General features: G+C 40.7%; 1 protein-coding gene across 1 annotated transcript in view; it reads right to left on the minus strand.

The window, feature by feature from the left end:
- CFAP43 (cilia and flagella associated protein 43) overlaps nt 1-23240 on the minus strand; it is a 99112-nt gene extending 75872 nt beyond the window's left edge. The window contains exons 1-6 of the mRNA XM_060126570.1: nt 23090-23240; nt 21455-21708; nt 15616-15712; nt 10242-10409; nt 7014-7164; nt 2442-2601 (exon numbers count right to left, since the gene is read on the minus strand). Of these exons, the coding sequence (XP_059982553.1) occupies nt 2442-2601; nt 7014-7164; nt 10242-10409; nt 15616-15712; nt 21455-21708; nt 23090-23154 (895 nt within the window). The 5' untranslated portion in view covers nt 23155-23240. The remainder of the gene's footprint in view (nt 1-2441; nt 2602-7013; nt 7165-10241; nt 10410-15615; nt 15713-21454; nt 21709-23089) is intronic.
- Between the last annotated feature and the right edge of the window lie 991 nt (nt 23241-24231).

Consider the following 24231-nt stretch of genomic DNA (forward strand, 5'->3'; position numbering starts at 1 on the left):
TTTGTTCCCCACTATTCCTGCATAACACTCGATGCTCCAGACAAATTGGACCACTTCTTTTTCTCAGCCTTCCCCATGTTTTCTTGTTTATGCAGATACCATTGCCCCAAATTCCACCTACCCTCATCTCTGTCTGTGAACCCATCCTTTAAGGGCTATATTAAATGCCACCTACAAAATGACCTAACTTGGCAGTTTTCCCTCATCTGAATTCCCATAGCACTTTATGAAGTTCTCCTCACATCTTAATTTTCCTGGCTGCAATTATTTGTCAACTTGTCTTATTCTCTCTAATAAAATATAAATCAGCACCTTCAAGGTGCTGATTATGAGATTATATATTTGCCACCTATGTCAACTTGGAGGCACCTTGCTTAGTGTCCTCCACATTGTAGAAGCTAGATAAATATTTATTTAAAAGTATTTATAATATATCATGAAAATAATAAAAAATAGTGTACAGAAAGGAAATAGTGAACAATATAAGACAACATACAGGGACTTCCTTGGTGGTCTATTGGTTAAGACTCTGCGCTTCTACTGCAGGGGGCGCAGGTTCATCCCTGGTCAGGGAACTAAGATCCAGCATGCCGCGAAGTGTGGCCAAAAAAAAAAGACTACGTACAACTAAGTCCTAAATTGTGTAAAACATTACAAGTGTGATAGGGATTTGGAAATGCGAAACATTGTTTGGTAATTCACTTTACAAACACACAGAAGTGCCAATTTACTCCCTAGCAATCTCTGGAATTAAACTATAGAGCCAAAGTTTGAGTAAGTCACAGTTCCTAACTTCAAAGAGTTGGTGACTAGTGGCAAAGACAGACAGACAGACAGGCACATGGGGCGTTGTAACAGCACAGGAAGAGGCTCTAACAAAGAAGTGAGTCTGATGGAACCCCAAATGGGGCACCTGATTTTGCCTGTAGGTTGGGGTGAGGACAGAGGAAGGCTCCAGAATGGATAATTTTGCCAGGTAGACAAGGAAGAGAAGGGCATCCTAGACAAAGGTAACTACCAATGCCAGCAGGCAGAATTTAGAGAAAGCACAGGAATGATAAGAACTTCTAAAAGGATCAAGTGGGAGAGCTGAAACTGGAAAGATAGGCCAGAAAAGAGGCTTAGTTTTTAGAGAGCTGAGGGATGGCATTGTGGACATGAGATCAGAGGGTGGACTGGGCCTGGAGAGTACAGGTGACAGTAAAGGGAAGAGAGATGGGGACTGGGGTAGGAAAGTTGAACCTAATGGCTTCACTTTCTCAGTGGAGTGAGTCAGGGAACAGGAGAGGGAGCAGATAAGGGACATGCAGCTGGGAAAACTTGCTGTAGGATGTGGTGTTTGAGCTGGGAACTGGAGGATTCAGAGAGTAAGGTGGCAAGGGAATGAGCTGGGTGGTATGTCTGTAAAATGATGGGAAGAAATGACTGGCTAGATCAAGAAACTCATACTGGGGAGTAGCAGGAAATAATATTATTAAAATAATAATATTTTTATTTTAATAATATTATTAAAATAATATTAATGGTGCAGGTAAGATCAGATTAGAGAGGGCTTGAAATCAATGCAAAGTAGTCCTTGAGTTATATGTTGAAAATGGTCTTCAAGTTTGGCAGGGATGAGATGCCTGATTTGGGTCAGCTGCGGATTAAGGTCAATGAAGTCAGCCCTAAGGTTGCTGCAGAAATCAAGGTGTGAAATAATAAGAGGAATTGGAGTGGAGCGTGCATTGGTCAGGTTGGAGAACTTGCCCTGGTGAGAATCCCTTCTCAAAGTGTCTACATGTAGCCCCCCACAAGGTGACATTGGCTTCTCTGAGTCAGGCCCAACTCTGGCCACAGCTGATGGGACCAGGAATGGACACCAGATCCAAGGAGAATAGGTCAGATTCTCTCAGAAATTCTAACCAAGCAACAAAAAGTAATTTTCAAGATGGCAGTTGGTCTTAAAAGAAGGTTTTGTGGAGAAAGGGTCATTGTGGAAGGCACATTAGCTGATTAAACACAACAGGCATATATGTATGGGAAAGGATATAGCATAGTAGCTACGAACTTGGACTCTGAAGTCATTGTCTGGGTTCAGGTGTCAGCTCCATAATTTACTAGTTATGTGAATTTGGGCATGTTTCTTAACCTCTTAATGCCTCCATTTCCTCATCTATATCATGAAGATAAAAATGTATTTCCTTACAAATTTGTTTTAAGGATTATGTGACATATACATATAGAGTGATAGCAGAAAGTCTAGAGCATAGAGCACTCAATAAACATTAGTTAGCTACAAGAAACACCCAGAGGACTCGGTAATGAACTAGAGGATAAAGAAGGAGGAATCAAAGATGTCTCTAGAAAGAGAAAAATAGGGAACAAAACATCCATTGTCAAGTACAAAACCATCACCAATGGCTACACTTCTGGGAAGATAAAGCAAAGCAGCTTCTTACCCCTTGGTGGTCCGTCTTCTATCTTATTAAGCACAGTTACCTTCAAGTTTTCTCCACTAATCATTAAAAGATGACCCTCTTCACAGCCAACATATAGGTCACTTGTTGGAGTCCAGCAGTGCATAGTCGGGTGAACCAAAGTATATAGATCGTCTTTAGGCTTCAAGGAAAGATTTAAAACCTTGTGTTAAGACAACAATCATGGCTTAAGAGCCAGAGAAATACTCAGCAAAAACAATTTCCAAGACAAAATAGATGAACATGCGGTGGCTTCTCTGGTTGTGGAGCACGGGCTCTACGCGCGCTGGCTTAGTAGTTGTGGCGCACAGGATTAGTTGCTCCGCAGCATGTGGGATCTTCCTGGGCCACGGCTCGAACCCATGTCCGCTGCATTGGCAAGCAGATTCTTAACCACTGTACCACCAGGGAAGTCCCACAAAAGTCTTGAGTAATAACTTCTACACTGTTTCTTGGTAGACTTTTTGATATCTTGGATCTAAGAAAGTCATTGTTTAGCTAAAATCACACCATTTGAGGAAGATTTTGGTCAACCTTTCCCCTCCTGGTTCTGCAGGGGGGAACGAATGTGATTTTCCTTGAGTGGCTGTGGAGAGGTTGGCCTAGATCCTCTGCTTGGTTAACTGTCACGGGGAATAAGAGGACACTTTATCTGCCTCTGGTAGCCTCTCTAGCTCATGAAACATCCTACTTGACTTTGATTCCATGGAAAACTCAGAGAGAAATGCACAAATCTTTGGGATGTGCCTAGAAGAAATGTTGGTTTTGGGAACTAAAAATAATATGGACCAAGGGTCTATGGCAAATTTTTCCTGTAAAGGACCAGGTAGAGAATAGGCTTTGCAGACCACATAGGTCTCTGTCACATATCCCTTTTTTTTTTAATCACTTAAAAATGTAAAAAACAGGAGCTTCCCTGGTGGCGCAGTGGTTGAGAGTCTGCCTGCTAAGACAGGGGACACGGGTTCGAGCCCTGGTCTGGGAGGATCCCACATGCCACGGAGCAACTAGGCCCATAAGCCACAACTACTGAGCCTGCACGTCTGGAGCCTGTGCTCCGCAACAAGAAGGGCCGCGATAGTGAGAGGCCCGAGCACCGCGATGAAGAGTGGCCCCTGCTTGCCACAACTAGGGAAAGCCCTTGCACAGAAACGAAGACCCAACACGGCAAAAATAAATAAATAAATAAATAAACTCCTACCCCCAACATCTTCTTGGAAAAAAAAAAAGAAAAAAGAAAACATAGTAGGCTATAGTAGAAGAGTGTTTAACTATTACAAGAGAATCTATGAGAAAGCAATTTGTTCTTCTTGGTAGAGTGAAGGAAGTGGACAGAGAGAGAATTATCATTTGGGATGGACCTGGAAATATGACTAAGGCAGAAGTTATACACAGAAGCACTCCATATGATAATTTTTTAAAGGATACATTGTCTTTAATTGTATGATTGGCCTATTTCATGCCCTCATAGCCTTGGATTGTTAGAAAATAAATACTTGAGTAACAATTTCGCCACCCAGTGGGCAGGAAAAGAAAGGGGACAAAACCACTCAAAAGGATTAAACTGTTGCTGATTAATGACATTTTTGTGGTGTCTAAACTGAGATATGACTCAGAGGGAAAAGAGTTACTCACTGACTATCATTATTTAATCATCATTATTTAAAAGTTGCCTGGGTTGTCTTGATGACCTTAGACTATAAATCACAAAAAGACAGACTCTTACCTCGTATGGCAATGGGCTCAAAAATCTTTAAAAAACCACACATATCTGGTTCTCACAATACCAGTGAATCTGTATGTATGCCATAGAAGGTGAGAATTAAAACTTGGAATTTTCTTGCCTTGGTATATTAAACTAGTATTGTGTGTGGCTTTTCTTACTTTAAGAGAAACCTGGGCTTGTCTTCCTATTACTTTCTTTCATCAGTAAATATGCCATTTAAAAATGAATGTAATATTATGTGGTGCAAGCAGAAACAATAATTTTCAATCCTGGAACTTGAGAATTTTAAAAGAAAAGGTGCCAATAGCGTTTAAAAGTATTTGTTGGTAACACCACCTCCTTGTTCAGTCCTCTGGAATCAAACATTTTGATCACTCGAGGACAAAATATAAAAAACTCAAGCCCAACTTAATATTGCTTTAGAAATTGTAAGCATCTGAATATGTGTCAGAATGCTTGAGTTTTAAAAGGAATTTCTGTTTAGCAACTTCTGCTTTAAAAAAAAAAAAAAAGTAGATGGAAAAAGAAAACTGGACCCTTGAGATTAAATTCACTATCTTGGATCCAATTTCTGCCCAGATAACACCTGCCTTTGATTTCCCCCATGTTACTGCTGGATACCATTTCTAATGCCCCAAATAAGTTGTGTAACGTGATGCGGGCCTATTTAAAGTCCTATTTAATGTGTCCTTCTAGTGTTAGCTATAAGAGAAATAGGGGAGTATTTAACATTTGTAATTTTATAAAAATCCACATTTGTCAATTTTTAAGACCCTTAAATAGGTCAAGTCATTACTGGTTTCTTTGCCATTGGTACTGGGTCACAAGAAATTTCATTCACAGGAAGAAATAGAATCAAGACATTTGAGATCTAAGTTTAGTTATGCTTTCACTCATTGTTTTTAGCAATTTTTCTCACCTTATTTGTCTATAAAATGAAAGAAGTAAATACTGAGAAAGTTGATTTCTAATTTAAATGTAAAGTAAATGGCTTTAATAATGTTCCCTGTATGATTTAGAGATGTCATACTTTAATATTAAATTTCTGTTTTCAGAAAAAGGTTAAAATGCACTGAGTTACAAAAGTCCTAGGAAATAAAGATGTCTGTTTATTATGAGCATTTTAAAAAATGGTAACTCCACATTTACTTATTTAAAGGTGGCATTTCATAGCATTTTTCAAATAACAAGAACAATTGCTTGTATTTTAAATGTTTTATGTAGGAACCATCAAGTTGGCACAAAGGGTGAATGATGTGGGCTCCCACAGAAATTTGTTGCACACACACACACACACACACACACACACACACACACAAATTTGAGATGGTTGAAAATGTGGGTTCTTTGGCATCAAAAACTAAGCATAGAAACATTGTTTCAAGTTGTAAACCTTGATGGCTGATGTGTTTGTTTTTACTTTGCTGCCCCACTGTGGCTGAATGTGGTTGCATTTCCAAGCATAGGACCTGTACTATTAAAAGGAATTAGTTATTTTCTGTAATTTAAAAAAGTGAGTAATTGTCATCCTTTAGAGGAAATACTAAGAGCATACAACCTTTTCCCTTGCTGGCCAGAGATTTTTTGATAAACTAATTATCACATGGAACTATTTTAAACATCTATAGCTTAATTCTCTGCAGTGTTCAGAAACACTGGGGAAACTCTACTTCTGTTCTTCTGGGCTTGGAGCTTTCACACAAGCATTCACATAACGCAGGTTCCAGAGGCTCAGCAGAATCCAGCTTCTTACCTTCATCCCAAAGGCCCTGCATGTGTCACTCTCTGCTCCCTGCCTCGCTCTTGACCATCACTGCACCTCATTCCCCCTCACTTACTCTGCTCCAGACACAGGGCTCTTTTCTCAGCTCCTCAAACATACTGAGTTCTTTTCTTTGGGCCTTTGCGAGCGCAGTTCCCTCTGCCTGAACACTCTTTACGCTGCTTATAGTAGGAGGAGCGCCTCCTTGTCCTTCAGTCAGCTCCCCAGAGGCCTTCCTTGAGCAGCAGGTTAATCTCTCCCTCACCTCCCCGCCCACCTCTCATTTATCCTGTTGTAATAACTGTCACGTTTTGCAACGATTTGCTGTATCTCTTTACTTCTGGTGTTGGTGGCGCTGCCGCTTTGTCTCCCTGGTAGAACGGAAGCTCCGAGAAGCAGGGTTATTATGCCTGGTTGGTCGCCATACGACCCTGTTGCCTGAAACAGTGCCTGCTACCTACAGGGAGCTTGATAAGTATCTGCTGAATGAAAAAAACTGAGTAACTGTTGGCAAACTCCCTTACGAAGCTTTCTTCCACCGTTCTGCACGGCCTCATTTCCTCCTGGATTTGCTCCTGCTTCTGTGATTGTTCCTCCTCAGGCTCCTCTTCTTCCTCCTGTCTCTTGGCTGACTCCTTCCTCTCCGGCTCTCTTCCCTGACACCCTCTCTTCCCTTTTCCTCACCCCCTATCCCCTGCCCCCCGCCACGGTCCCACCATCCTCTTTGGGGGAATGACTCTGACCACACACTGTGTCTCCAGCCCTGCCTTCTCCTCCCTGACACTAGGTCCAAGTTGCCAGCTTCCACCTGGCATCTCCACCTGGATGCTGCCCAGCACTCCAAAGTCAGTATGTCCAAAACTGAAATCACATCTGGGCCCCCTGTTTCAGTTAGCAAGGCCATCATCTTCCGAGTCACCCAAACTCAAAACTCCAGAGCCTTCATCTCTCGTGGCCTCCAGGGCTAGTCTGAAATAAAAACCAGGAAGATCCTCTCTATCCTGCATGTCTCATGGGATGGTCATGAACGCAAATAGGCAAACACGGAGAGGGGCCAGGTCATTACCCTGAAAGTTTCTGCCTCTTCACCCACTAGTCCGGCAATGGCTGACACAGGGAGCACAGGTCCATAGACAGGATCTTTGGGCAATGATTGGGGAAAAACTACATCTGTTTCATTACAAAATGACCCATCTTCCAAAGGCAGTCTTACTGACCTGTGGAAAAAAGAGACGTCAGAATAATCAGATCAACAGAAATAAGTCACTGATGGAACTGCTGCATATCAGCGGTAAGCAGAATGGGAGGTGTTACAACTCATTAAAAAACCTAGCAAAAACCAGATGAAACCAAATAGCAGATTTAAAAATATATATCATAAAAGTACAAGTAATACACAGTCATAAATTAAGTATATAGGGATTTTTCAAAAAGTTAATATGTAAAGTAGGAATTGTAAATTTGAACACTGACAGGGGTTAAGCAGGTGGTGTGTGGCCAGGTAGGATTGTGGCAGATGGGAAAGTGGTTTCCCTCCTGTGAGACAGTGGAAAATATGTATATAGGTCTCTTCCTAGTTTCCTGGCACAGAGGTCCTGAAACCCTTGTAAGTCCCCAAGTGATAAGAGCATTTGGAGCATCTTCTGTGCTACCGAGGCGATTCTAGGTGGGCTCCTGGGTGGCTCCGGAACGGGTGCTGGTCACCAGAAAGACCAAGCCATGACTAGAAGCTTGGAAGTTTCAGCCCCAACTCCCATCCTCCAGAGAGAGCAGAGGAGCTGGAAATGCAGCAAATAATTGATCATGTAACATGAGGAAGCCTCCATAAAATCACAATGGTAGGGAGTCTGCAGAGCTTCCAGGTTGGTGAACACATACACTTGGGAGGGTGATGCAGCCCAACTCCATGGGACAGAAATTCCTTCATTCAAGACCCTCCAAGACCTCACCCTACGTGTCTCATCATTTAGCTGCTCATTTGTATCCTTTATCATATCCTTTAATAAACTAGTAAATGTAAGTAAGTGTTGTTGCCCTGAGTTCTGTGAACTGCTCTTGCAAATTAATGGAACCCAAGGAGGGGGTCATTGAAATCTCTAATCTATAGCCACTTAGTCAGAAGTACAGGTAACAACCTGGGCTGCAGCTAGCGTCTGAAGTGCAAAGGGGAGGACAGTCTTGTAGGACTGAACCCTTAGCCTGTGGAATCTGATTCTGTCTCTGGGTAAATAGCGTCAGAATTGAGTTGAATGGTAAGACACTCAGCTGGTATCAAGGAGACTTGCTTGGTGCTGGGAAAAACCTCCTCCACAAATGTCAGAATTGAAGTGTTCACTGTGAGTAGTAAAGGAGACTCATGGGGAAGAAAAACACAGTAGGCAAGAACTAGGCTTTTCCCTACATAGAAAAAGAAAATCTGAGTTTTTTTCTCTATACACACCCCCTAAAGCTGGCAGGCACCACTCAGTTCCAACCAAGAGGGTTTGCTGACTTGTGAGACCTTTGGTTCCAAAATTTCAAGAGAAAATCATAATCTGTGTATTTATGAGAAATTTGTCAAATTTTAAATATTGGCAACACACATGGACCAAAAAAAACGTAAATGTAGGTTGTATTCAGCTACCTTTACAACCTCTAGTATCAAGAATTTACTTTCAGATTTGCCAAATATTTACTTTTAAACCAAAACATGGCTATAAAAGTGAGTTTAGAGAATTCATGGCTTTATGTGTTAAACTCAAAATGTTTTTGGTTATGTTTTATGAATGATGAATAATTTTGAAAAATGATCACGCCAAAACAGTACTTACTACTCAAATGCAAGACTTAACTAAGTATTTTCAAATCCTGCTTGTTTTCTGATCCAGGGCAATCCACTCACTTTGCCTCCCACTTTATTTGCCTATAGAAAAATCACAACTCAACATTCAGAACTAAAGAAGCATATTCAAGGGAAGCAAAAGGAGAGAAAGATGTGATAAATTACTTGCCTGCCGTGGCGAGGATCTGATAGAGACATTACCCACTTTATAAAAAGGTACAGTGTTGTCAACTCTGCCTTGAGACAGATTTGGCTATTCAATGGGTTCTTGTAAAAATGAAATTGAGACATAAAGAATACTGAGGAGAAAGAAGTGCCTCTCTTAGGGTTTTCCATTCGAAAACTTCATTTACTCGCTTTGCATTGCTCTTTAAGAAGGCAGTTTTTCAAAAACTGCAATTTCAAGGATGTGTATGTCCAATGTTTCCTTAGTCTTTGACTTTGGGGAGTATGATGAGAATGGTCAGCTCAGAGGCACCTTGAGTCTTTGAATTCTTTTCAACAAAGGTACCATTATTATCAGCTATCACCAGGACATTGGTCATAGAACTTCTCTTTGACCCAGTTCTATTTAAACAGGCAATTCCATGACTTCACTACATGCAACTACCCTTTTGTGTACAGATAATGTGGCTGAAGGTATAATCTACACACTTCCCATATCTAAAAATTTCTTATTTTTGAGATTTCAGTTGGGCATCAAAGTAATAGGAGCAAAAAGTGATAAAATGACCTTTTTATAAAATATATATATATATACACAATAGGCATGTTTTGAAATAGTAAGAGCAAATACAATTTTGATTTAAAACATGTGGGAAAAGCTTGATATTTAAAAGAAACTCAGTGGGAAATCAAAGCACAGAGAATCCTTTCGAAATGCAAACAACTACTCCAAGGAAATTATATTGATATATGTAGAAAGAATGTTTTAAGTTAAGATGCACATATATACAGATGAACCCATTTACAAGGCAGAAATAAAGACACAGATGCAGAGAACAAATGTATGGACACCAAAGGGGGAAAGCAGGGGGCGTGGGGTGATGGTGGTGGGATGAATTGGGAGATTGGGATTGACATATATACACTAATATGTATAAAATAGATAACTAATAAGAACCTGCTTAAAATAAATAAATAAATAAATAAGGAAGGGGAAAAAAAAGAACCTTCTGTATAGCTCAGGGAACTCTACTCAATACTCTGTAATAACCTATATGGGAATAGAATCTAAAAAAGAGTGGACATATGTATATGTATAACTGATTCACTTTGCTGTACAGCAGAAACTAACGCAACATTGTAAATCAACTATACTCCAATAAAACTTAATTTAAAAGTATTTAAAAAACAACCAGAAAAAAAAAGGATGCACGTACAAAGCCACTTAATTCACCAGGCTGATCCAATCACGTTACATGAATGCAAACAAAAATCCCCACTTTGTTGTGTCGCAATGAAGTCTCTTACTTTGCTTCGAGATAATGCTCCTGGTTACTTCTTTCGACTGTCCACACAGTCACTGCACTTGGACTTGACAAGCACAACTGGTGCCAGTTCATGGGGTTAAAAGTCATCTGGCTCACATCTATACCGGGTTGTGATTTCTTGCACAAAATGACACCCGATTCCCAGTTCCTGAGAGGAAAATTGAGTTTGGTGAAAAATAATTCGTTTGAACTTCATATCTTGAGAACATTTATCTAATTATTTGAAAACAATTTACATAAATTGAGAATTTATGATATAACTTACTAATCTATGATCTTAATGTCAAATTTATAAATAATTATGCTTATCATTATAGTGTGCCCTCCTAGGGAAGCAAAATAACTATTTTAAAATATTACTCTTCGATATGCTACTAAGGCTGTTTTATCTCCTTATCAAATTTGGATTTGACCCGTTCAAATCTAGAAAATGGAATATATCATCACATTTGCTGAGAAGTAAGTGTAGGTACCGAAATCTCTTAGTACACATGAGTACTCCTCATAGACCGAGACGTGCTGTACACACTGATGCCAGTAGACCATTTACTTAGCTTTTAAAATCATAGTACTAGTACCTTGAAACAGACTAAATCATTTACCTATTTGAGAGAATATCGTGAATGCCTATCACGAGCAAGTTCCTTTGCTAGATGACATACACAGAAAAAAAATTAATGTTGAGCTGTCTGGCTCCTGAATGGAGCCAGAACTCCATTCAGGGTTGTGGTTTGCGAATTGGAACTAATAGGTGTGGAGCTCGCCTTGTCTATCAGCTCCCTCCTGCTTCCACCTCTTTCCATCCCCGTCACAAAGGTCCCATCCATCAATATCAACCATGCTCTTGCTGGTACCACTGGTTCCCTGGATTTTTTGACTTTCTGCTTCAGATGCCTAGGAAAACCCATGAACCCTGGATGGATACGACTGAAAGCCTGGGCAGTTGAGAGAAAAGAAGAAAGATCACAGGACTATGTGCGTCAGTGACATTATAAATTCATGGTTACCACCCCCAGGGACCCTCTATACCACCTCCAGTCCTGCTATGTTTCTCTGGTTGGTTTTCTCTCCTGTTCTCTAAAGTGCTGATTTTTTAATACTCTCCACTTTCCTGAAGCCTCAAACTCCCCCGCCTCTTTCTTACTCTCAGTAAATGGCTTTGATTTCCACAAAGAAAACAGAGGCCATCAGCTGAGAATTCCTCCAAATTTCTGCTAGCGAGTGTAGTGACCTGCCAGGATCTGTATCATTCTTTCCCTCTCCTCTTCTGTTACAGTGAAGGCATACCCTTCCTCCTGCCTAAGGCCAATTTCACCACCTGTGCTCTGAACCCTACAGGTCCTGACTTCTTAGGAACGTTAGTTTATCCATTGTTCCTTCTCTTCTGCATCTTCAGACTCTCCCTCTCTCCTGACTCCTCCCTGTCAGCACTTAAATTAAGCGCTCATCTGTACTATCTTAAAAAAAAAAAAAAAAGCCCACCCTCAGTCTCACCATTCCACGTCTCTCTCCCTCCCTTCGAGCCAGACTTCCCGAGCCAGTTGTTCTAAACTCACCGCCTCCTCTTTCTCACGCCCACTCTCTCACTCCAGGAAATGTGCATCCCATCACCACCATTCCATCAACAAAGCGGTGTGTCTCCAAGATCCACTGACATCCGCCTTCATCTCAAACCCAGCAGGCACTTCTCAGTCCTTGTCTAACTAACTTCACTTCTGCAGGATTGGACTCCGCTCACCACAACTACCTTCTGGGATGACTCTTGGACTGTCACACAGCTCTCATGGGACACCCCATACCTGTCAGCCTCGCACTGTCTCTGGGACCTGGAGCACCTGTTCTGCCTAGCTGACTCGGTGGCTGGCCAGCAGTGTAGGCTTCAACTAACTTCGCGGGCACACCTCATGCCTGCTCCACACGCACAGGGCCATCCCAGGTTGCAATAAATCTGAAAGCGCAGCGGAGTTAATACCCTGGGCAGGGAAACTTTGATCGATAGGGTAACGGGAGTAGGTGGGTAAGTTCCCATATCTTCCTCTCCCTTCCCCAGCCCCCTGTGTCATAGCCCAGGGACTGTCCATGTTCACAGGAGTCCATTACGGCCTCTCAGAAGACCACCTGCGGGACAGAGCAGCCAAGTGGTGCCCAGTAAAGTAATGCGCATTCACATCGGCTCCTTCCCCTTCCCTGCCCGCTTTTCCAGCTTGCCTCCCACCCGGAACTTTACTCCCTCCTAAAGAAGTCGCTGGTGAGCTTCCGCCTCAGGCTCTGCTTTCTCTGGAATCCAGGCTGAGGCATATTCTGGAATCTCCATGCCTCTGTCCCTCTTTGCTCCATGACTGCTCCTTCCGAGTGTCCTGTGAGATCCCTCTGCCTCTTTCAATCCCTTTTATTGGTCCTCCTCTAGGTTCTGTCTGAGGTTCCTCTGTAGGTGCTCTAATCCACTTTTCACACTTCGGTTACTAAACTGATGTAACAACACCCAAATGTTAAACTCCAGCCCTCTCTCCTGTGCTCTGGGTCTGGCTATCTAGGACAGTGACAGATTGTGTCTCTCAACGTCTGTTCTCCATTTCTTCCTCTGAGTAACAGAACCCCTGGTTTTTAGCCAGGCACATGTCACCCACAGTGAGGACCATATTTCCCAGCTTCCCTTGTAGCTTGATTTGACTTGTGACTAAGCTGGCCAGTGGGATCTAAGTGGCAGTGGTGTGTGCAGCTCCCAGGCTGGGCATTCCAACAAATGTTTGTGCCCTTCCCCTTATGCTTTTCCTTTCCACATGGCTCCCCAGAATACATGGCTGGTGCCCCACTTCAGACTAGAGATGAGGGCAACACGCTAGGAGTAGGAGAACAACAAAATAGGGTGGACATGTCCCAGACACTGGGGAGCCAGCAGACCAGCCATGGGCTGCTCATACCTGGACTGCTGCATGAGAGGGAAAGAAACTTCAGTCTTGTTTAAGCCACCTCTTTAGGGTGATCTGGGCTTCTGTGACAGCAACTGAACCTAAATCCTAACTGATATATCAACTGCCAACTAGACATCCCCATTGCTTTATCTCAGGCACACTCAGCTGTCCCAACTCATCTTCCCCATTGCCTCGTCCTACCTCCCTCCACCCATGCTCTCTATATCTTTCTGAAAAGCACCACAACGTCCTCAAGTTTCCCAAGTCACAACTCTGGGTAAAACCCTCAACTGTCCCTCTCTGTCAGCACCACACCCAACTTTCAGTTGGTCACCAAGCCTCATGGTACTGCCTCCTAAACATCTCCACTTTTCTCTGTCCCTATACTCACCACCCCAGTCCATGCCACAACCATCTCTCATCTGGACCACCACAGCCTCCTAATTGATGTTCATGGCTTACTTCCCTCCAATATCCTTCCATGATGTGACTAGGAGTGTCCTTACATGCAGATCTAATCATGTCACATTCCTGGTTAAAATCCTTAATAGTCTCCCAATGTCTCTAGGATAAAGGATATGCCTACTAGCATGACTTATACGTAGGGTGAGTATCCTTCTGTATTAATTATTGATAACATACCCCTTTCACTCTCACAAGCGTCCTGATTTGGATGGTAAACTACATGGTCACATATTTACAAGGCTGCTCATGAGCTGGCCTCAGACTGTCCCTCTGGGCTTGCCTCTCATGGCTGATCTCTTGTTCTCATCATTATGATCTCTTAATTAAATCTGCAAACTCGCCATATTTTCTGACCTCATGGCCTTTGCACATGCCTTTCCTCTGCTTAGAATCCTCTTGCTTTTCCTCTTCACAAAGCTGATTCCTACTCATCCTTTAAGTACTGCTATGGTTGAATTGTGTCCCCCACAATTCAAGGGTGGATGTCCTCACCCTCAGTATCTCAGAATGTGACCTTATTTGGAAGGAGGGTCTTTACTGAATTAAATGAAGCCATTTAGTGTGGCCCTACTCCAATATGACTAGTATCCTTATAAAAAGGGGAAATTAAGAGACAGATACACATACAAGGAGAACACCATGTGAACACAAAGACAGTTATTCACAGTCTGGAACAGATTGTCCCTCACAGTCCTCAGCAGGAGCCAATCCTGCTGACACCTTGATCTCAGACTTCTGGCCTCCAGAACTGTGAGACAATAAACTTCTATGTTTAAGCTACTCAGTTTGTGGTACTTTATTAATGGCAGCCCTAGCAAACCAAGACAACCATCACCAGGTGAGTGGGTAAACAAACTGTGGTACATCCATACCATGGAATAGAAAGGAATGAACTATTGAAACACACAGTACATGAGAGAGTTTCAAAATAACTGTGCTGCATGGAAGAAGCCAGACCAAAAAATAGAGTATATAATGTGTGTGCAATTCTAGAAAAAGCAAAGTAATCCAGAGTGTGAGTAAACACATCAGTGGTTCCCTGGGGGCGAGGGGCAGGGCAACGATGGTGTACAGGAATGTGTGGCAAGAGCCAATAAGGAAGGGTCTGAAGAGCAAAGGGAAACTTTTGGACGTGATGGATATATTCATTATCCTGATTATGGTGATGATTTATGGGTAAGTCAAAAGTTATCAAGTTGTGTGTGTGTGTGTGTATGTGTGTGTGTGTGTATGAGCATTATATTACACGCCAGTCATATCTCAGTAAAGCTGTTTTTTCAAAAAGTAACTCTGCATAAACTAAATGTTGTTCTCAGAATCTAGATTATTACATTTTTTCCTGAGAAATGCGGGTATGTAAGGAGTGTCCTCAACCATTGGTGGAACGTTCTGTATTTCCCCTTAATAAGATAAATTCCCCCCCTGAAGCAGTTTATATTATGGATGGAAGAGTGAGTGCAGCTTTGAAGGTGGCCACATAAAGTGACCCAGAAAAGACCAGGCATGTGTCTTATTCACAAGTATTTCCTCTATAGCTGGAAAATGGGATATAATGTTCCATTCTCTGAACATATAATTGTTCCAATGTCCCTAAAAACAATTACTCAAACTGAGCTCTAATATAGAGACCATCTTAATTTCAACATTAGTGGAAAATATGAAAATACTTCAAAGGTACAATTTGTTTTAAGAAAAGATGAAACTTTATGTACTTATCCATGTGTTCTGTACCTGACAAAGGAAATATTATAACAGGTTAACAAAAAGAGAAAGACGGTAATTAATCTCTTTTAGCTTTTGCCCTGCCAATTTTCTGCCTGAAAGTAGTGACTATATTAAACCTTATGATTAGGACTTTTATTCCTTCCATTTTTCCTTGTTCTGGATTTTTCATGTATATGTCCTTTGATACAATCCAGAAGGACAGGATTAAAATGTGACCCAATGAAAGGAATTCTGCAGGAGGCTGCAACTTACCAGAGGGCCAGTTCAAATTCTGGGAGGGAGGAGTAACTAGCCAGGTAGGTGCCACAGTAACTGAATGAAAGTAAAGTGTAGTCCAGAAGAACATTGCCTAAAATACAAAATCCATTACAAGGATTTAACCATTATGTTCAGATTAACTATAGTTTTATAGTTTAATTTCCCTTATCTAATAATTTTTACATAATTCAAAAGCATTTGGCTCCTGGAATAAGAGATGTCTTGGTTGATTTCTAACACTATTAACAGAAAGCTATGAGCTAAGTTCAGATACATGTTTGAAAGATTTTAGAGTGAATTAAGACCACAAGGTCACTCTCTCTAGTCTTCAGTGCAAAACTGAGCATGCTGCACCATGTATGTCCCCATTTGGCTTGAAACGGCCCAAGAACCATAAAATATTCCATAACTATATGAAACATAGTAATTAGAAAAATTATTCTAACAACTTGAAAAACCCTGGGGAATTGTAGTAATTCAAGCTTCCTTCCATATCTCTGACTCTTAGGCCATATCTGGCCCTTAGCTTAGTATCTTCTAGTTCTTGGAACAACTGTAAAAGGTCTATTCTCATTTGTACCTACAGCTGAAGAAATGAAACATGACATTAAAAGTCTTAGCAACAACGTGTTTAAAATGTGCATCATGAGGATGCTAAAACAGGGACATGTCGGCTTCTGACTCTTTGCATATGAGCCTCTGGTTTCCTCTCCTTTATCTGCTCTTCAGTGTGGTTCCATAGATGCAAGCTTTGCCTTCTCCTATGTCTGTCTTTACATTCATGTCTTTGTATCAATTTTTACCCCCACCTTCCACAAAAAAGAATGCTATCAATTTCACTGCACTCTGCCTAGCAATCATGAACTTTAAAAAAATTGTGACCTTGATAAGCAGAATAATCTCATCTTTGTTTAAAAGACACTTTTTAAAATGAATATTGAGATGGAAGAGTTTTTATGTTTTTGGTCGTTGGTAGTCTTGTAGTTTGGGCAAGTTCCCTTGTTCTAATGAATATCTGTCTCTTTTCTTATTGTTTCATAAATGCTCTGAAAATGTTTGGTCATCCTTGTTCCAAATATTTCCCTCAGTTTATTATTTGCCTGTTAATTTTTCATGTATTTTTGATGTTCATAAGATTTAAATTTGTATGTAATCAAAAATATGTCTTTCTATTTAAAATTTTATCCTTCATGTGAAAAGTTCTTTTCCATCCTCAAATTATTTCAGTTTTCTACCACGTTTTTTCTACTTTTCAATGGGTTTGTTGTTTATAATGAACTCTTATTTTTGTTTGATATATGTTTTGATGTACAGTATGACATGAGTACCTAACTTGATACTTTTGTTCTCATAGTTTTAATACCATTGTTGAATAATCCATATCATCTACTGTGTGCGTATGTGTAGGGGAGCATCTTCATCATACACTTAGCTGTATATATTCTAAAGTCTGTCCCTAGCCTTCAACTCTTCCATTGATGGAGTGATCCCTGCACCAATACATAACTATAGCACCATAATGCTAGGAGGGCCCTCTGCCTTGGCATCAATCTCTTTCAAATTATTCCCATTCTCTACTTTTTGTTCTGGAAGAATATTCATTTCATTTAAGTACTTACTCCTGGCTCTCTAAAACATATGATAAACCTATGAATTATACTCTGTGAAGATATGAGAAATATTTTTATAATAACTGGACTCTCCATGCAGGAATATGCCTATGTTTAAATATTTTATATCAGTGATTTTTGTAGTTTTCTTCATTAAGGTCAGTCACATTTCTTCTTTGGAGTATTCCTAAGTGTTTAAATCTTCTAATTGTATGGATATTTATTTTGAAACCAGCATCTTACTGAGCATTATTTTATTAGTCCCAGTACACTATTATGCATTAACTCCTTTCCCATAGGTATAATTTTTCAGTTTCATATTTTGTTGCGTTGGCTAGAAACTCCACGTTGGTTTTAATATTAGTGGTAACAACAGACATCCTTGATGACTTAGTCCTAATTTTATTATAAATGTCTTTAGAGTTTCATTATTCAATATTAATGTTGGCTATTGGTTTGAATTAACTTTCAATTGCTTGTACAGGGCTACAGCCAAATAATAAAGCTGGGGAAATTATTTTTAATTTTATTTTTAATTAAAAAAATATTTTATTGGAGTATAATTGCTTTACAATGTTGTGTTAGTTTCTGCTGTACAGCAAAGTGAATCAGTTATATGTAGACATATGTCCCCTTTTTTAGATTTCCTTCCCATTTAGGTCACCACAGAGCATTGAGCTCCCTGTGCTATATAGCAGGTTCTCATTAGTTATCTATTTTACACATAGTAGTGTATACATGTCAATCCCAAACTCCAGTTCATCCCACCCCACCTCTCTTGGTATCCATAAGTTTGTTCTCTACATCTGTGTCTCTATTTCTGTAAAGTTGTGGAAATTTTAAAGATGAAGGGTAGTTACGGTCCATGTACAGGCATACTTTGGAGATATGGGTTTGGTTTCAAACCACCACAATAAAGCAAATATTGCAATAAAGTGAGTAACAAAGTTTTTTCATTTCCCAGTGCATATAAAAGTCATATTTACACTATACTGTAGTCTATTAAGTGTGCAATATCATTATGTCTAAAAAAATCATTTCCTTAATTTAAAAAATTTTATAACCAAAAGATGCTAAGCATCACCTCAGCCTTGAGTGAGTCATAATCTTTTTGCTGGTGGAGGGGCCTGCCTCCATGTTGACGGCTGCTGCCTGACGAGCATGGTGACTGCTGAAGGTTGGGGTGGCTGTGGCTATTTACTAAAATAAGACAATGAAGTTTGCTACATCAACTGACTCTTCCTTTCATGAACGATTTCTTTGCAGCACACAATGCTGTTTGGTAGCATTTTACCCAGGGTAGAACTCCTTTCAAAATGAAAGTCAATCTTCTCAAACTCTGCCACTGCTTTATCAACTAAGTTTATGTAATATTCTAAACCTTTTCTTGTCATTTCAACAACCTCATAGCATCTTCACCAGGAATAGATTCCAACTCAAGAAGCCACTTTCTTTGCTCATCCATAAGAAGAAACTCCTCATCTCTTCAAGTTTTACAATGAGATTGCAGCAATTCAGTCATATCTTCAGGCTCCACTTCTCATTCTAGTTCTCCTGCTATTTCCACCATATCTGCAATTACTTCCTCCACTAAAGTCTTGAACCCCTCAGTCATCCATCAGGGTTGGAATCAACTTCTTCCAAACTCCTGTTAATATTGATATTTTAACCTCTTTCAATGAATCACCAATGTTCTTAATGGCATCTAGAATGGTAAACCCTTTCCAGAAGGTTTTCAATTTACTTTGCCCAGATCCATCAGAAGAGTCAGTATCTATTGCAGTCCTACAAAATGTATTTCTTGAATAATAAGACTTGAAAGTTGAAATTACTCCTTGATCCATGGGGTGCAGAAGGGATGTTGCATTAGCAAGCCATGAAAACAACATTAATCTCATTGTACATCTCCACCAGAGCTCTTGGGTGACCAGGTGCACTGTCAATAAGCAGTAATATTTTGAAAGGAATCTTCTTTTCTAAGCAGTAGGTCTCAATAGTGAGCTTAAAATATTCATTAAGCCATGTTGTAAACAGATGTGCTGTCATCCAGGATTTGTAGAGTACAGGCAGAGTAGATTTACCACAGTTCTTAAAGGCCCTAGGATTTTCAGAATAGTAAATGGGCACTGACTTCAACTTCAAGTCACAAGCTGCATTAGCCCCTAACAAGAGAGTCAGCCTGTCTTTTGAAGTTTTGAAACTAGGCATTGACTTCTCTTCTCTAGCTATAAAAGTCCTAGAAGGTATCTTCTTCCAATATAAGGCTGTTTCATCTACATTGAAAATCTGTTGCTTAGTGTAGCCACCCTTATTAATTCTCTTAGCTAGATCTTCTAGATAACTTGCTGCAGCTTCTACATCAGCACTTGCTGCTTCACCTTACACTTTTATGTTATGGAGATGACTTCTTTCCTTAAACTTCATGAACCAACCTCTGGTAGCTTCAAACTTTTCTTCTGCAGCTTTCTCACCTCTCTCAGTCTTCACAGAATTAAAGCGAGTTAGGGCCTTGCTCTGGATTAGGTTTTGGCTTAAGGAAATATTGTGGCTGTTTGAGCTTCTATCCAGACCACTAAAACTTCCTCCATATCAGCAATGAGACTGTTTTGCTTTCTTATCATTTGTGTGTTCACTGGAGTAGCACTCTGAATTTCCTTCAAGGACTCTTCCTTTGCATTCACCACTTGGCTAACGATTTGGTGCAAGAGGCCTAGCTTCCGGTCTATCTGGGCTTTTGACATGCCTTCTTCACTAAGCTTAATTATTTCTAGCTTTTGATTTAAAGTGAGATATGTGCGACTCTTCCTTTCACTTGAACACTTAGAGGCTATTGTAGGGTTATTAATGGGCCTAATTTCAATACTGTTGTGTCTCAAGGAACAGGGAGGCCTGAGGAGAGGGAGAGAGACAGGGGAATGGCTGTTTGGTGGAACAGTCAGAACATATACAAAATTTAGAGGTTAAGTTTGCCATCTTATTTGGGTGTAGTTTGTGGCACCCCAAAACAAATAAAATAGTAACATCAAAGATCACTGATCACCATAACAAATATAATAATAATGGGGAAAGTTTGAAAAATTGCAATAATTACCAAAATGTGACACAGAGACAAGAAGTGAGCATATACTATTGTAAAAATGGTGTCAATAGACTTGCTCAATGCAGGGTTGCCACAGACCTTCAATGTGTAAAAAATGCAGTATCTATGAAGCATAATAAAGCAAAGCACAATAGAACAAGATATGCCTGTAGACGGTTCCCAATGTATGAATGGGTTATGTTTTAAATGTTGTTTTAGTCTGTTAAGAACACAGACAAATTTCCCCACAAATAAAATGTTAAAGTACAGTGAATATCCTTGGCATGATCCAAACACTTCTCTGATCATAAGCTACAGAACTGAGACCAGCCTCAAGACTTCCTAAGCTTTCTGTCCAAGATGTGTTAAATGAGGGAATCGTTACATGGAGGCCCTAGTATATGTGCAACAGCCCAGCCTGGGTCAGATGTATCTATGAATGAGTCAATAATAACTTAAATTGTAGGAAACATTGATTGACATTGTATATATGACATATATATATTATATATATATACACTTCATATATATATATGAAATGTATTATATAATTACATATGTTACACTTAATTTCATTTATTATCACCACAGCCTTAACAGTAGATACCATTATCCCCATTTCATGGATAAGGAAATTGAGGCTCAGAGACTTATCTTTAGAAGTTATACAACATCCATTCAGTTAGATTTTCCATAAATCATAAGGAAAGAAAATACTGTTCTGAAAAAGGTTTACAAACAACATTTAGTGCTCTAACAGAGTGTTCTAGCCCGGTGATTCTCAAGTTTAACGTGCGTATGAATCACCTAAGGAATCTGGTTAAAAAGCAGATTACAATTCAGTAGGTCCTGGATGACAGCAGAGTTTCTGCATTTATAATAAGCATCCTAGGTAACGCAATGCTAATTGTAAGCAGACCACATATTAAGTAGCAAGGTTCTAGCCTACTTAATTAAATTCTAAGTGATCAGCCTGATTCCTTCCTTATAAATGTGTATTACCAAAAAACAAAACAAATAAAAAACCCACCAAAACTGAAAAAACAATCCTTCAAAAACAAAAAGACTTCATTTATAAGAGCTAGATCTGGTCACATCTTAAAACAAAATCCTTCAGTCATGGCAGAGGAAGCGTCTAAGATACCTTTTAATCTGATCCTTCTGGTTAATCCAGGAAAGTTGTATATGTAGATGAGGGGTCTCAGCCGCCGGTCAGAAAAAGCCACAACCTCATGAGGAACGTTAGTTGCCACGACACCCACGATTCCATGCATACACTGGAGTACAGTCTTTTTCTTGGTTTCAATATTAATAAATATTATGAAATTCCCACAAGGGTAGCAAATGGTGCTGTCGTTGACAAAATGAACATTCTGCCTGGGGAATCCTTGCACCCATCTTTGGGAAAAGATACATCAACATCAATAAAATACATTTCAAATACTTTTTCTTTCTTTCTTTTTTAAACAAAAGATCATCAAAATTTTTGAAACATATCTATTCTCTTTTCACCCCCTTTCTGCCCAAACACACAAGGTTGCTGTGAGACCAGTTTGAGTCCAGGCACTACAGAAACTTAAATGCCACCTAAAGCTCCATAGGTCTCAAGCACCTTCTTCAGAGAGCTTTTCCAGTGAAGCACAACCTCTGTTCAAACTTGAAAAAATCTCAGAAGGATTTCTGGGGTCTTGTATACTCGGAAAAGAAAAAGTAAAAACAACAGAGAGAGAAAAGAGCTTGGTCCTAATTGAAAACAGGGTGCATCCTGGTCCTTACCTTTAAAATTAGTTTTGATTTTTAAAATAAACGTTAAAAAAACAACTTTGAATAGGACTGCCTGCTTTATGGTTGTGAGCCCAGTAGGGAAATTGCTTCTTTACAAAGATGGAGCATGTGTAGCCATATTTTAGATCTAAAATGTAGAGATAAATGCAGCAAGTAAAAGGAATAAGTCAACATGAATGAAAAGATTAGAACACAAAAGTAACATATTTTTAAGTAAGGATTGTTTGGTGAGTGTAAGCTAGACCAAGGAGAGAGAGAGACTGAGAAGAGGGGGAGAGTCTACCTCTATTTAAATAGTAAAGATATGCTTAAAGATGGTGGAGAGGGCAAGAGAAAGACACTGGTTTAGAGAGAAACTTCATGGGAATGGAGAGTACAGCCAGGACTGGTGGAGGATGCTGTGTGAACATAGGGCTGGTAACACTCTAGAATGTGGAAGGAGAGCAATACCAGCTTACACCTGGGCAGCGCTTTATGCTTTTCAAAGGCCAGTATAAGTGCAAACAAATCCAGAGTCGGTGGATAGGAGATAGAAGGAAGGGATTGATGGCCCTAACTTCGGGGAAAATCACCAAAGCCCACTAGGATGGGAGGAGGGCTGTCATTGGGATGGGGGTGGGGAGTGGGGAATATATATGAAAGCAAAACGGATCACTGAAGGTAATATAGCCAAAAAGAGGAGGCAGAAATGGAGAGTGGAGGAGAGCAGTACTGGGTAAGCCAGCGAGGGTTGGGGTCACAGCATAGTGAGGGACGGAGGGGTGGGGCGTGGAAAGAGCTGGAAATGTGGTCATTGAATAAGGGGACGAGGGGAATGGAGAGAAGTCACAGAGAAAGGAAGTCTGCAGGAAGGCATTGGGGGTTGAAGGAAAAGAGGTCGAATTTGCGTGAAAGCAGGTCTACAGGGATGGGAGGAAGCGGATAGGGAGAGGATGCAGTTCTGAGGGAAGAATTTCCACTAGACGAGTCAGTCGCGGGGCCGCGAACGCCTCACCTCACAGACAGGGACGCGCCGAGGGCGACGTTGTGGGCTTCATCTCGCTCCCGGCCTTGCGCCATGGGCCATGTGTCTCTCAGCCGGGCCGTGGGTAGCAAACGCCGGACCCAGGCCAGTGTCTGCAACGGTTACACCGAGACCCCTGGCTGCTGGGTTGGCGGTCTCCACTGTTTACACCGTATCCGGGAGACCGCAACCCCTGCGCCCATTGGCTCTGTCCTTTCAGCCGCTCCATCTCGAGCCAAGCGGATTGGTGGAAGCGCTGACGGGTCTTGACCAATGGGAGAGCGGAGAGCGAAGCGAGGGGCTGGCCCCAAGGTGGGTGCTGGAGTGGCCCAGTACAGGGCATATAATTACAAAATTAATAAATATCAGTAGCAGACTTTAATATTGAGTGGTGACCGTGCCAGACGTCTTTCCAAGCGCGGTCAGATATTATTTCATTTAATATTCAAACCCCCCAATCAGCCCCATTTTATAGAAAAGGAAAACAGGATAAGAGAATTAATTTGTCCAAGGCTACAAAACTGAGTGGGACTTAAAGCCAGATCTAGTCTAAATCTAGAGCTTCAAGCCTTTAATTACTTATTACACACTCTAATGGACCCTCAACTATTTCAAGGAGGAAGAAAGCTTCTGGAAGTAACTGATCAAAAGGTCAGCAGTTTGTCCTTGCCTCTTCCCTTCCCTCTCATACACTCTCTTGCCCTCCCCTACTTTCCTTCTGCCTTCCCCCCTCTCCAGTCCTCTCCTCTTCCTTTCTATAGGTCTCTCCTTCCCATCTTGCCACCTTCTCTTCGTTTCATTCACAAATATTTACCCAGTATTACTGTGCATTGTGGTAGTTACTTGGAACAAAATAGTGAGCAAACCAGATACAGTTCCTTCCTTCATGGAACTTAGAAGAACTTCCTTCTTGGTGGGGCCCAGGGAGTGAGGGATAGACATCCACTCCATTACACAAATGTAGGAATCACAGATTGAATTAAGAAGAAAAGGAACATGATATTATAGGGCTTAAGTTGTGGTCCTCTCCTGGTTGGATGTGTCGTGTCAGAGCTGGTTTCTGTGTGCACATGCTGTTTTCACTGAGATTTCAAGGATGAGGAGTGATTGCTGTGGGTAGAGGATGGGGAATG

This window comes from Lagenorhynchus albirostris, chromosome 16 (assembly GCF_949774975.1).
Source record: "Lagenorhynchus albirostris chromosome 16, mLagAlb1.1, whole genome shotgun sequence".
NCBI classification, from domain to species: domain Eukaryota; kingdom Metazoa; phylum Chordata; class Mammalia; order Artiodactyla; family Delphinidae; genus Lagenorhynchus; species Lagenorhynchus albirostris.